The 15,015-nt window shown below is 38.3% G+C and overlaps 1 protein-coding gene across 2 annotated transcripts in view; it reads left to right on the top strand.

The window, feature by feature from the left end:
• Nucleotides 1-7,750: 7,750 nt before the first annotated feature.
• Nucleotides 7,751-15,015, top strand: part of STK17B (serine/threonine kinase 17b) — a 36,002-nt gene continuing 28,737 nt past the window's right edge. The window contains exons 1-2 of one of the 2 annotated variants that reach the window (XM_039354631.1): nt 7,751-7,976; nt 12,721-12,885. In XM_039354631.1, coding sequence (XP_039210565.1) covers nt 12,764-12,885 — 122 coding nt within the window. In that variant the 5' untranslated portion in view covers nt 7,751-7,976; nt 12,721-12,763. Of the gene's footprint in view, nt 8,005-12,720; nt 12,886-15,015 lie in introns of both variants that reach the window. The other variant, XM_039354630.1, reaches the window with a different exon arrangement.

The raw sequence follows: 15,015 nt of genomic DNA, 5'->3' as shown, positions 1-15,015 counted from the left end.
TTATTGTGGGCTGCCCAGAGTCACATTAGATGGGATAGCTATATAAATTTGATAAACAAATGTTAAGACCATAAACAAAATGAAAAAAAAAATCCTATATACATGCTATGGGATACCAGAAAAGTTCTGGCCACACTCTTTTTTTCATGCATATGGAAGGCAACCTTTCAGTATTTAAATAAATAATTTATTTATTGAGCAGTCGTTTAAACTTTAACACATGAACTTAATCAAGTACAAATCAAAGTTTAGCAAATAGCGGCACTTCAGAAAGCATCTCTGGGACTAAAGTATTGACGTTTACAGAAAGAAATTGTTAAAGAGCCACGTATATTTACTGTGGGTGCATTTTTCATCCTGGCTTGGCTCTGTACATATGGTTCACATATGTATACCACAAAAAAAGAAATGCTAGGGGCTTAATCTGGAGCTTTTTGTTTAGCAACCATGGTTTTAACACACAGCTATAGTACTTTCCTGCTGTACCAACTGAAATCCCATTTACATCAGGTAGGTAGGTATAACAGAAATTCCATTATATGCTATGTGAAAATCATTTTGAATTATGCTTTCCGTCAATCACAGAGAAGGCTCTTTTTGTTCCAAACTTATATGATTGGGGGTGCACAAAATATTACAACATTATACTCAATTTGAATGTTAAAAACTAAGTAATTTTAATGATTGTGACATTGATATCCTAAATTGTGTATCATTTTGACGAGTACATTATTTTATTATCTTCTTTATTTTCAGTACTTTAAAATTATGTAAACACTACTGTACTGAGCTAATACAATGTATCAAGACTTACCACAGAATAAAAAGGGAAGGTATTATAATATCCAACAAAGCAGCTGAATTATGTGAATGGTGGTAAATAATAGCATATACCATATGAAGCTTTATGGTCTTGTCTAGCCATAGCTCTTACCTTTCTATTGTAGCAGTTCCATCTTCCTCTTATTTTAATCTTGAAGTCTTTGAGATCCCTTACTTATGCTTGTCTATGAAGTGTGCTGCATATTGAAAGTCCTATAGCAAATATTCCAATTAAAATTATCTGGACTCTCAACTTCTTAGGTATGTTTGACTTTTAGGTCACAGCAAGGAACATTTCTGTCTCCAAAAGGATTTACAGAAGAGATATAGGATACCAAGGAAGCACATAACTGCTGTTGTCCTGCATTCTGAAACTATACCTCGTAAGAACGCAAAGCATCTTAATTGCAGCCATCTTTTAATTTTCATCTTGTATAATATTTGGTATGCTAGGAACGCTTTTCTTTTCATACCGTGCCGAACATATTCCGAATCCTAATTTGGTGAAGCTCTTATAGATATTGAGTTCTTTTGTTTTGTTTGACAAAGTGACATGAAATTATAATTACAATTAAATAGGTGAGTAGGTTCATCTCATCAGAAATGTGTAACTAACTCTGTGGGTGGATCAAACTGAAGACTCTAGACACAGATAGTGAAAAGTATGTTTGCCATCAGATAATTTAAAATGAAGGTCATTTAAGATAGAATTGTAGTGTAAAATGTGATGGTTCCTGTTATCAAAAGCATTCCACAAAAACTGCTTGCTATGTGCTTATTACATAATGCTGAATTTAGCTTAAGATCTGCTAAATATTATAATATGTATAAAACCTATTGAAAACTGGTATGTCAACCAATTAATTTCCTCTGGACAGTTAACAAGGAAACATAGAACATGCTATATAAACAAGCTGAAGATCTTAAGTAATATTTGAACAGCTGCCTAAATATTTTTTTTATCTGACAGTGCAAAAAAAATAAGTACAAGCCAGGTTTTGCAGAGCATCACTACTACCGGTATAAGAACCTGCTGTTAAAGTTCCTTTGAAAGATGCTACTCCAAGAAAGGCTTCAGAAAATTTTAAGGTACATCAGGCAAATGAGGATAGAACCAATTTTTTAGTTAGAGCTTTAAAGATAAAAATGAATGGGCTGAATGGGTCCTGTATCCAGACCAGATGGGAAAATAGTGTTTATATAGAGTATCACAATACAGAATCCCAATTAATAACTTTACTGACCTATTTTTGAACAACTAAAATTTCAGGTTACGTAGAGGTGTGTAAAATGCAGGGGTGGATATATAGTCCTAATTATGGTACACTTAAAATAATTTAAATAAAATAACTAGGCCTCCAGTAATTTGGTTTATTAATTATCTAGATTAATTGATTTAACCTTTTAAAGAACTGAAATGTACTTCTAATTTTATCTGAAATGTGGCAGCTTCTATCTTAGAGGATGCACTTCCATTTTTATTTCATATAAACATGTGCCCATTCTGAATAAACACATATCATTCAAAACTATTTATATGTAAATGTTATTAATCAAGCCAGCAGTTTTATGAGCTATTTCCTGGAAATAAACCTTAGTGAACAGAGTAACTTTTATTTTTAACCGTGTAATTAATTGCACTGCAAAAATTGTACCTTTCAATGTCAATTGAAGTGGTGATTGTAAAATATCAAATTCAAACACATGCAATCTGTCAAATATTTTTCTAATGCCAAAATATTTTAAAGTTAACAAATTTAGTGAAAAGTACCAAATAATGTGCTTGTCTTTGTATTTTGCAATGACAGAAACACACGAAAAGCTGCTTAAGTGCAGTCCAGTCATATTACACATGGACATTTCACATCCTTTTTTTAATATGTATGTTTGGTTACAGTCAGAGCATCTGTCGGCCATTGACAACTCTGGTCAGTTATCAGTGCAGTTACTCAGTGTTTAACTTTGCCCACAGTATTGTTAAATACATAGTGTTTCCCTAGGGTTTGTGAAGTATTTTAAAATTGTGGTCAAAACAGCTACTACAGAAGGTAGTCCTCACCCATTCTGAGTTGCCCTGAGTATAATATGATGCATTTCTCAGATAACTAATTTAGAATAGAATAGAACAGAGTCAATTTATTGATTTATTAATCTTGCAATCTTATCAATAAGTTAAATCAAAAATAAAATACATAATCTGGCTCCAGGACAGAATAGATGGAAGGAAGTGATAAAATACATATGTGACAAAGAGCCAGCAATTAGCAATTGCAGGGTACTCCAATTTATCAGGTTCTTAGCTCAACTGCCTTAATGAAAAACTTAGCAATTCTGCTTACAATATATGCATTAGAGCAGTGGTGACGAACCTATGGCACAGGTGCCAGAGGTGGCACTCAGAGCCCTCTCTGTGGGCATGCGCGTCATCGCCCCAGTCCTAGGCCTTCAGCTGGGTTTTATAAAACCTTTTCGCTTTAGGCCTCTGCTGCCGTGTACAAAAAAAAAGAGGTTCAATCAATCAATTTCAACTTCTCGTGGGAAAAAAAAAGATCTTGCAAAGTTGGAATTGATTGATTGAACTTTTTAGTCCCACCCAGTCTGTTGTTACCACCTCAGCCATGCCTACCCAATGGGCCACACCCACCCGGCACCCGACGATGCATGTGGGTTTTGGGTTGCAGTTTGGGCACTCGGTCTCTAAAAGGTTCGCCATCATTGCATTAGAGCCAGGAGAAAATAAGATAATCTGTAATTCGGTTCCCAGTGGGCTGTTCTTTCCAATAGGGATGATAAGTATCTAAGCCTAAATGGGGCATATAATTGACAATCAAACAAAACGTGAACAGTATCCTTTTTATGAGGAGGTACTGATAAAAAAAGTTGTTCTCTTTTTCAAGAGTTCAGAACAGATCCTGGCAGTCCTGAAAGGAGCCCCAAAGAACGTAACATCGTAGTCTTCCACCCATCCCAGGAACTGGTGCTCTCAGTTCAGATTTGGTCAATCCATGATGCTTCCTGAGTGCAGGTGTGTGGGCCTACAAAAGTGCTGTTGCAGGGCTGAATTTTCATGCAAATGACAATAATCTTCTGAGTTCTTCTGATGACCAGTATTGGGCTTTCTTTGACATTTCTCTGGCCACATTCTCACCAAAGTGAAACTTCTAGCTGTGTTCTCATCTGTGCTGTATTCCATCCTGATGGGGTTATTTTGGAGACAGGAATGATTAGGATTTGGGACTTAAAGGAACATGTAACAAATGTCCCTGGATCCTCTGGTCCCATTACTATTATTGCCTTATCTAAAAATGGCTACTACTTAGCCACTGCTGCTGACTCCTCAGTCAAATCTGAGATCTTCTGAAGAATTTGTAAAGCTGAAGAATTTCAAGACACTCCAGCTGGATAATGACTTAATCATCAGGCTTAATGACTTAATCATCTGGCCATGGGTGGTACTGATGTGTAAGCATTCATCTGTAAGCAATTGACAAAAGTTCTTCACTTCACAGAGTATAGTGGGCTGACAACAGAAGCAGCCTTTGGGCACTGCACTAAGTTCCTTGCTTCGGCAGGCATGGACAATCAAACAAAACGTGAACAATATCCTTCAAGGAGATCCAGGAAATTCTACAGCCTGTAGCTTCTGTTTCTAGGCTGTGAAGAAGGTGAATCCTTTTCCTTTGCTGTAATGAAAAGATATAAATATGGAGCGCTGAGTGGGTAGATGGAAAATAGGGCGCATTTTTTATATCCATTTTCTGTAGCAGTTGTTATGTCAGTTATGTCAGTTTTCTGTCCTTTCTTCTCTATTTAAATCAAGAGGGAATTTTCCATAGGGAAGTCCATAGTTGGCAAAAATACAAATAATGTTAGCAGCAATATATTAAAAAGGACAAAAGTCCAAAGTAGCTCAAAGAGAGATGGAAAAGAATAGAATATGACTGATAAGAGATGGGAATCAAAGTTAACATCAGGCTTTGAGAAGTCAACTCTGTTTGGTATTGAATTTTCTCCAAATGTAACCTAAAAGTGCTTGGGATACAAGTATTTGTAGTCTTCAGAATTGGTTTTGGGATATTTTTGCTTTATTTTTGGTATAAATCTGATGACAGAAATCATTTTTTGTTCCTGTTATTTATTTGTAAGCCATACTAGGAGCCTTTCTGGCTGAATTGTATATGGTATCAATGTTTTATATAAAGAAATTCATAAACCATAAGCCCCAATTTGGAACACTTTTGTTACATTAGGATAAGGTTGCAAGTCGTATTAGGATAACTGAATATTCATTAGTTTAGAACACTGGTCGAACGACCATTTCACGGGGGTCGCCAAATGCAGTCCGCCATTTTCCCCCCCTTTTCCTTAGCTGTGCTACTCCCTTTTATTCTATTGGCTTTTGAAAGCCAATAGAATAAACTCTCTTGAATAGAGTCTAATTCTATTGGCTTTCAAAAGCCGATAGGAATTGTCCAGGTTGTCTCTGCCCTGCTGAGCCCGCCAAAAGTCCTATTCTGCAAATGATGCTGCACCAGTTGAATAGTCCTCGACTTACAACTGGTTGAATAGTCCTCGACTTACGACCGGTTGGGGTCACGGCATTAAAAAGGTTGAGAACCACTGGTTTAGAAGCAGAACTGGACTATTGAAAATTAACAAGGTAACCTCTACAAAAAGTTGGAATTAAGATTGCCGGGAGAAATATCAACAACCTAAGATATGCAGATGATACCACTCTAATGGCAGAAAGTGAAGAGGAACTAAAGAGCCTCTTGATGCGGGTGAAGAAGGAGAGTGCAAAAGTTGGCTTGAAACTCAACATTAAGAAAACCAAAATCATGGCATCCGGCCATCTCAATTCCTGGCAAATAGATGGGGAAGAAATGGAAGTAGTGACAGATTTTATTTTTCTGGGCTCCAAGATCACCTCAGATGGGGACTGCAGCCAAGAAATTAAAAGACGCTTGCTCCTGGGGAAGAAAGCTATGGCAAATCTAGACAGCATACTAAAAAGCAGAGACATCACCCTGCCAACAAAAATGCGTATAGTCCAGGCCATGGTTTTCCCAGTTGCAATGTATGGCTGTGAAAGTTGGACCATAAGAAAGGCTGAGCGCAAAAAAATTGAGGCCTTTGAACTATGGTGCTGGAGAAGACTCCTGCGAGTCCCTTGGACTGCAAGGCGTTCAAACCGGTGAGTCCTAGAAGAGATCAACCCCAACTGCTCTTTAGAAGGTCAGATCCTGAAGTTGAAACTCAAGTACTTTGGCCACCTAATGAGAAGGAAGGATTCACTGGAGAAGAGCCTAATGCTGGGAAAGATTGAGGGCAATAGAAGAAGGGGACTACAGAGAATGAGATGGCTGGTTGGAGTCACTGAAGCAGTAGGTGTGAATTTAAATGGACTCCAGAAGATGGTAGAGGACAGGAAGACCTGGAGGAACATTGTCCATGGGGTCGCGACGGGTCGGACACGACTTCGCAATTAACAACAACAACAACAACAACAACCTCTACAAACTTTGGAAAAATGTAAACACACAGGCACAGATATCTTTCAATTTTAAAACAAATACTTTTTTAGAGATACTTGATTTTCAGAGATGGTGCAGCTAACTTGGTGTTCTACTGGAGTATTTTTCATCTTTCAAAATACAGCATATCATCACCCTGTTTGATTAGCAAGTAGAATGGAGGATTTTGTCTGTATGCTTTTCACAAGGTATATCTGTACACCACAGGATACAACCCCATATGTCAAATCTCTTAACAACTGTAGAACTTGTGGACGCCTTTTTATGAACCTGGATTACAGGGTGCATGCAGAAAAACTAATAAAATGGCTAAAAGAGATGTGGATGGTTTAGAGAGTGCGTCATACATGAGACCACAGCCACATCCGTCTTAACATGCAAGTTTCCTTTAGGTTTAGCTGCCGACTTACTTTCCACCTCATTTCTTCAAAGGAGATCAATTATTTTTAAATTGGTTACTCACAGTTGGTGACTTTAAACTTATTTATTAAAAAATAAGTTACTCAGATAGCAATGCTTTCCCCTGCCATTGCATATGGCAGAATGGGTAATTCAGTCCCGCGGAGTTTTCTAGAAGTGTCAGGGGGCAATGTCTGCTTTCTATTGGTCGCCTTGTAATTTTCTGACTATGGAATACAGCACTGACTTGGTCTTCTTATCTATTCATTCACGTAGCCCTCCAAAGGAATATCCCCTTCATCGGCCTCAAAAAAATAATAAGTGAAATGGCGGCGAGAAGTCGTAGGGTTCCTTATATTCAACTTCCCATTTCGCCTCCTTCATTATCTATTACTTTAATTTGATATTCGGGGCCTTTCACAAGCACCTTTTCCTGCCAGGTAATACCTTCTCCGCAATGGACGCCATGAGGATAATAGCTGTTAACCATGATTTATGGACGGCAAGAATTGCCTTATGCTACAGCTTTTTTACTTACAGCAGTCAAGTGTGTCATTTATATTTTCTCTCAGGACATGCCTTTCCTACTGGACTCTGCCCCTAAACTTACTCTCAAACTGAAAGGTGCGCCTGAGCCGGAGGATGACAGGCGTGCCTGTGAGCACGAAAAAAGAAAAAAACGACTTCCATTTAGATCCGAACAACAAAACCACTCATTACCGCAACGACCTCGCCTTTTCAAGCCTAACAGTCTTCGAGAAGACCCATTGCCTACCTCCCGCTTCGGCCCGCCCCTGGTTTCCGGCCCGCCCATTCGCGGCGTTCGGGCAACTGATTGCACGCAGTCTTGCCACTCAAAGGGAAAAAAACGACCTGAGAACAACCGGGAGGGGGAGGCGGCTGAGTCGGACAGTCCGGTTTTCATTGGTTCGGGAGCGACCCGGAGGTGGGACCAACAGCTCGCGCTGGATCAGCCCCCAGAAACCGGCTTTGCGCTTTTCAAACGCCAACCGTGGAGGTGACGAGAGCGAGCGTGGTTCCGGGCACGAGCGAGTTTAAGGCCGCCGCCGCCGCCGCTGAGAAAGCGGACCTGCGGAGGTCCAGGTTGGAGGCTGTCTCGCGGATGCGGGTGGGCGCGCGGCTGCTGCGCTCCTCTGGAGGGAAAACCCGGGGCTTTGGAAGCAAGCGGAGACAGCACGCTGGCCGGATTTGCAAGCGAAGGCAAGCCCTGAATGCTGGCTTGGGCGCGGTACGGTGTATTTTCTGGGTTCTTGGAGCGGTTTTATTTTCCTCTTCATTTCGTATTTGTAAGAGCGGGTCGTGACTTCGGGGGGTCCACGTCACCTTGTCTTGGGTCTCACGCCATATAAGCCCACAAAATGATTTCTCTCGAAGTTAATTATGGGAGGACGCGAGCGACCTCGATGAATAATAAAAATGGTGTGTATTGATGTGTCACTCGTCCAGAAATAAGTGACTAAAGTCGTGGGGTTGGAAGCAGCCGCTTCTGCTGGGGGAGCCCCAGACAGGCAAGTTCGTTTTAGGGCGTCATTGGTTTTGGTACGTCTTCTGACTTATGTAAAGTGCCGATTGGTGTTTCTTTTCCATTTCTCTAAACTCGGAGTTTTGCTTGCACGTGTTGCAACACAACCTTGGAGTTGATCTGTCCCGTCTCTTGCAGTCGTCAAGATCAGCGGCAACAGTGGCCGGAGATGATTATATTGTACATTTGACTTCTGGTCTTACCCTTCTCTTTGCACTGTCCAGTTGGCTCAGTCTCCACATGACTGATGTGAAACATTTCTTTCTATCATTCCAAATTCGCTTATAGAGTTACTTTAATCATTGATAATAGTATTAATTTAAAAAATAGTTTATGTAGTTTAGACAATAACTGGATTAGTCTGGAATAGCATTTCAGCGAGCATGGACAAAGAGATTCTCCACAGCACATGTAACCTTTGGGGTTTTATATTTTATTCAAGGCACTTTTATATTTCCATGCTCTGTATAATTTATACTGAGAAACTCAGCCTTGTCTGAATTAGAAAAATCTCCATGTAGTCACCACACTTTGAGGCACCTCTTTCAGGGCTTTTGTTTGGGAGCACCTGTTGAACCAGCATTCCTTCATTGTCAATTCTTTTCTTGTTATTACAAGAAAAAAATAAGCCAACATTTTTCACTAGAAGGGGAGGGCAAATGATAGAGAGAAGGTGGGAAAAAGTAGCAAGTATTAAGGGCCTTGTTAAGGGCCCCTCAACAGCTGAAAGCATTGACTTACTCACCAAGAAAGTTAGTAGCACACTTCTAGGGAAACTGTGGCCTTTTAAATAGATATTTATGATGCTTCAATTTGTTTTTAAAACTATGCATATACAGAATGCGTAGTTAACTTTGTAAAATGAAATTTTAGATTTATTTTTGCCGTTTCTTGGCTCTTGTTCATGCTAATGTTATATCTTTAACCTTGAATAAATGATCTCAAGTCCTAACAACAAAGCTCAAAGCATATGTGAACTTTTACAATGAAAATCAAATGGTGTAGCTTCCCTGCTATCCTTCAACTATTTAAAAAAAATGAATTCCTAGTTCTCAAACCTTTAATGAGTTGAAATGTTCCCTTTGACATTTTGTTAAATGTAATATGTTTCTATGCATGTCACAGGGAAGCAACAGATGTTTTATGTGTTCTAACCACAGTTTCAATTTTTTTGATTGTGGAAAGATTAGTTTGTAGATAATACTTTGGGATATGGGGAAATATTTGTAAATTCACCAAATTTGAACTGTTAAGAATCTCTGTTATTCTAAGCAAGCTACTGGAGAACATTGCCTTTTGAAGTTACTTGAGCATGATTCTGCCTGAAAATTAGTTGTTTGTAAAAATTAAATTTGGGCTAAGATAGTTTTAGGGCTTACATTTGAAAAGAACTAATTAAATAGAATTCTGAGACATTTAGGGAGCATTTGCCTCTGAATGACCTCAACCTATTTTCAGTTGTCTGGCATTAAGAGAAAGTGTTATCTTAACCAAAGTAGGTGATTTTCAAAAGATGGTTTACTGCATAAAAAATGCTAGTCATTTAAGGTATACATGTAAAATGGGCATAAACACTAAATCTCTGCTCAACATGTTTCTTTAAAACTAGCTGTTAGTAGATTATATTCTGACTTCTGTACAATTGACTTTTAAAAATCTACATCCTAAGAATAGCTCTAATTTTGTTATTCTGGAATTATTTTAGTTAAATAAACTCTTCTACTCCTTTGAATCTTTAGATTCCTAAATGATTATTTTTCATCTAAGATGTATATCTGAGAATGCAACTGAGGCTATGTCATAAAGTATGAATCATAACAGATTATAATAAGGTACAAGGTTTAAAAATATGTCTGGATGTCTTTATGTTGAGTTTGCTGTCATGCTAAACTTATAGTTAAGGTAACCTTTCCTGTAAGTGAAGTTTAATTTCTGGTGAGTTCATGGATATGTCCATGTATTTTTCTTGATAGTAAGTAACAGTAAGGAAGTGGTTTGCCACTTGGTAGTGGAAGTGGTTTTTCATTGCTGTTGAAGCTTTTTTCTTTTTTTTTTTAATTTCCCAGTCTAGCCAACAGACCTGGATTTATCTCATAGTCTTCCACATAGCTACTGCACAGATCCTGACTGTGGTTTTTTGAGATCAATAAAATTTGGCTGAATGCTGCCACCTATCTAGGCCTAGTTATTATCTTGGTAGAATGCACAAGCAGCAAATTTAGAAGGCTGGCTCTGTGTAAAATGTGCCTCAGTTTTGCTATAAGACTATGATTATCTGTAATGATAGAAAATATGTGCAATGTGTACAGAAGTGCTTTGTAAGAGAGCAGACACTCATTCTTAAATTAGAATAGCTCACAACAATAATTTGAGAGATCCATTTTAAATTCTTCCTAGTCTGTTAGGATTATAAATTTTAAATAATTTGATGTCACTCATATTCTCTGCTGTTTGTGTATTATGAATTAATGTAATATTGCTAATAACAAGTAGAGCTAATTGTAAGACCTCACTATTTTGGTAATTATACCTCCTCAGAATTGTTTCAGCAATGATTTTTTTTTTTTTTTTTTGAGAAAAATGATACACATCTTTTGGTCCCATCCATGCTTAAAAATAATGAGAGGTTATTGAAGCAACGCTTCCCTGTGGAAGCCATAATTGACTTCTTTGGCAAGAACATTTTATATATATAGTAATTCTTGTTGCAATAAAATTTTCACACTAAAAATTTCAGACTGTTGGAAAATACAAGATGTGCAATGTATTGAGTAACACCCTTCCTCTCCATATTAGGATTTTTCTAGAAATTTAGGCCTGAAAGTAAAATGTCCTGATATCACATATAATTTGAGCGATGATTTATATGATTTGTTTATATTTATATTTTATTTGTTATATTTAACTAGAAAAGCATACATTTTAACATGCTATATGACCGTTTCAGTGACTTCTTTTCCTAATGGTTAAATTTTTTGAAATATCTGTGAAAAACATATGGAAAAGTTCATTATAATTTTAAAGCTTCCCAGTTTAATGTTCTTGTAAATTTGATGTTCTTGAGCATGAAGGATGAAGCATTGGAAGTCTTACATCCCAGCTCCTATGGGCCTCTGGAATTACATACTCTAGCTCCGCCCTCTACCTTGGTCTGCACCTAAGTACTGCCTTCACCTAGCCTTCAGGGGTATGACTTCACATGACACACTTCCCCCTAACTCTGGTGTGTATGAATGAAAATGACTTTCATAGCCCTTGTGCCTTATTGAGATGTAAATGAGGAAAAATGATAAAATGAAAATAAATATTGTGGTGCCCCTTTCTGGCCCTGTAGCACTTAGGGGTGTTACTAAGAGAATCAGCCCCTTTACCTGTGTGAGAAGGTTGACCAATTTGACAAGAGGTCAATAGAACAAAATTTAGTGTATTTTAAAAAGGAAGGGGAGAAAATGGAAAGTAACAAATCCAAAGGAATTGAAATATAGAATTGTTAAAAAGGCAGTATGAAAAATAATCATGCAAACCAGTAGAAGGTCCACATTGAGTAGATCACACAGTGATAGATCTGCTACCAATCTAAAAGCAACTTTGATGTAAATTTGAATAAAACATTTGAGAATTGAGCTTGTAGAAACAGTAATAACCAGAGACAGTAAATCACGTTTAAACACACACCCTGTTAAAATAAAAAGGTAACATTATGCAATATTTCTAGCTCGACTAGTTTCCTATTCCTTAGGATGACCTGATGCCTGAAGCTAAAGTCCCTTTGCTTTTTCTGGCTCTTTTTTTTTTTTTTTTTGGCCTTTTTCCCAGCTTCTTGGAGATGTTTTCCTTTTTCTCACTGATTGAAGAGACTCCAACCTTCTTCCAACCTTGGCACAAAACTTTTTGCTCTTTTTGTCTAGCAGTCTTTTTAAAGATAAAACTTTTTCCTCCATAGCAGATTTGCAGGATTTGCTGAGAGAACTGCTCGTTGATGCTAAAACTCATATAATTTCTGCTTGAGACAAAGAAGAGATTTCTGTTTAGAAAACAGCTGTCAATCTTGTGAATGCCAAGTGTCATAAATTCATTCATGAAATAATTGCAAAAATAACAGAAAAAATTTGTTTTTTATCACATCACATTCTGGGTCAGTTTATCTTGGTTCTATTAGCCACTTTGTTTGCTTTAGAACAGCTAATTAATTAGTTAAAACTCCTATTGACTCACTTGAAATAAATAAATAAATAATATAAATCTGTTGGAATTTTTATGCTAAAAGGGTGTCTTCCCAGATCTGAAAAACTGTTAAAAGGCAAGAGTTTATTTCAAGTGAGTCAATAGGAGTTTTAACTAATTAAATAAAAACTAATGGCAGAATGGAAACATATTAGGACTATGGGATACTTTTATTTAAATACAACTTTCTTTGAACAGGTGAAAATCAGAACCGACCTTGGAGAGACCCCATGTATTAAGTATGTCTAGGAGGAAATCAGAGAACAAAAGCATCCCGGGCTTGTTGCTTATATCTTCTCAGACACAGATAAAAGCGGATAATTTTCACCATTTCTATGAAGTTGAATCCAAGGAATTGGGAAGGTAAGTATATATCTCAAGAATTTTTTTTTTCAAATTGATCTTGCTTTAACTTCTGTTATATCAGTGCATAATATACTGTAATAAAAAGCTTGTTATTGCACCTTTTTCAGATGATTCAAACTAGTTAATAAAGAGAAGAGTAGATTCAGTCCTATCATATCAGGAGAGTAGGGTCTAGAACAGCTCCCCACTAAATCCTACTACAACAACAGTTTGGTCCCCTGTCTTAGAACCGGTTAACCGCTATGTATGTGCTCAGGCTTCTGTTTCCACTGCTTTTTATAAAACTACAGTTTTTCTGAACCTTGCATATAATTCTGTTAAAGTAAATTGCAGGTGGGGCCCTGTAGAAAAGCAGTTTGGGGAACATTTTGATATATGAAATATGGTATGAGAAATATTTTTTCTGTGATCAGATTAAAAATAATTACATTTGCCTACATTATAGAGAAATCTGAAGTGAGTGAGGTGTTTCCCACAATACTGGGAAGGAAAAACAGGCCTTCTTGTTTCTTCAGTATGCTTAAAGATTTGGGGAGAAGATAAAGACCACTATCTTAGTTTATGTTGGTCTTGGAAGATTCTTGGAAGCAGAAGGAAAAACCTGTAGCTTCCAAGTGTTTGCAGAGCTTGTCATAAACTAAGAAACTTATCCTTCTTTATTTCTAGGTTGCCATGAACATTAAATAGCTTGTGGAGCCACTTATGAACTTTAAAACTGTTAAGAGTAGTAATATGCTTTTTAAACAGAATTGCTAGATCAGCGGTTCTCAACCTGTGGGTCGCGACCCCATTTGGGGTCGAACGACCATTTCACGGGGGTCGCCAAACAATGCGATCCGCCATTTTTTTCCTCAGCCGGCGCATGGGGCGCCGCCGCGCATGCGCGCCGCGCAGGGGCAGCGCATGGGGGTGCCGCCGAACTTGTGCGCCGCGCAGGAGGCAGTGCCACGCATGCGTACCGCACAGGGGGCGCCGCCGCGCAGGCGTGCTGCGCAGGGGGCGGCGCCACGCAGGCGCGCCGCCTCCTTATGACCGGGGTCGCCGGTATAAAAAGATTGAGAACCACTGTGCTAGATAATTTTAAAACTAAAATTAATGAAAGAAAAATCATGTTCTGTGTCTGGGCAGCCTATTCTGTTACCAAGAAGAGAAATGAGAAGAGGAAATCAATATTGCAAGAACTCTACAGTTCCTTCCTCATAGGAATGTTCAACATTCTCTATTGTGAGAATTTATTCATATTAGTAATAGCCATATTCATGATAAATTCAAAGGCTGTATAGTTCTCAGTGACGTTAGAACCTAACTAATTAAGAAACAGTGGTACTTTGACTTACAACCACAATTGGGACTGGAAGTCCTATTGCTAAGTGAGGTGGTTGTTAAGTGAGTTGCACTTGATTTTACAACATTTTTGCTATAGTTGTTAAGTGAATCACATGGTCATTAATTAAATCCGGTGTGCCCCATTGATTTTGCTTGTCAGAAGGCAGCTGGGAAAGTTGCAAATGGCAATCATGTGACCTCCAGGCAAACATCATAAATACATGCTGGTTGCCAAGGGTCCAAATTTTGATCACATGACCACAAGAAAACTGACGGTTTTAATTATGAGAACTGGTCAGAGATTACTTTTTTTCAGCACTGTCATAACTTCAAATAATCACTAAACAAATGGTTATAAGTCAAGAATTATCTGTACTCTTTAGAAAGCTTTTACTTTTTGAGGAGCTCTTTACACCCTTTGCTGCCTGTCCACCATCTTGGCTCCGCCTCCAAGCCCCCTACCTCTACTCTAAATCAGGGGTTTCCAACCTCTGGGCTGTGGCCTATTTGCAACCGGGCTGCATGAGCAGTAGGCTGGTGCACCCATGCATGCGTACCGACCCGCCACTCACACAGGTTGAGCTGCATGCACATATGTGCACACTGGCCTGCCACTCACATACCCAGTTCCTCTCTTCCCCACCCAGCCGGGCTGCCAAGCCCAAAGGTTGGGGACCATTGCTCTAAATTTATTCAAAAATGCTTTACCACTCACAGATTCCTTCTTTACTATGTATCTTATATAAAAACCTATTTAAGTTGAATGCAGTTCTTGGAAACTAATGTACAACAATACAGCTT

Source organism: Crotalus tigris, unplaced genomic scaffold (genome assembly GCF_016545835.1).
Source record: "Crotalus tigris isolate CLP2741 ecotype Arizona unplaced genomic scaffold, ASM1654583v1 scf7180000018565.659758, whole genome shotgun sequence".
Taxonomy (NCBI): Eukaryota; Metazoa; Chordata; class Lepidosauria; order Squamata; family Viperidae; genus Crotalus; species Crotalus tigris.
This window is presented reverse-complemented; position numbering and strand designations above follow the sequence as displayed.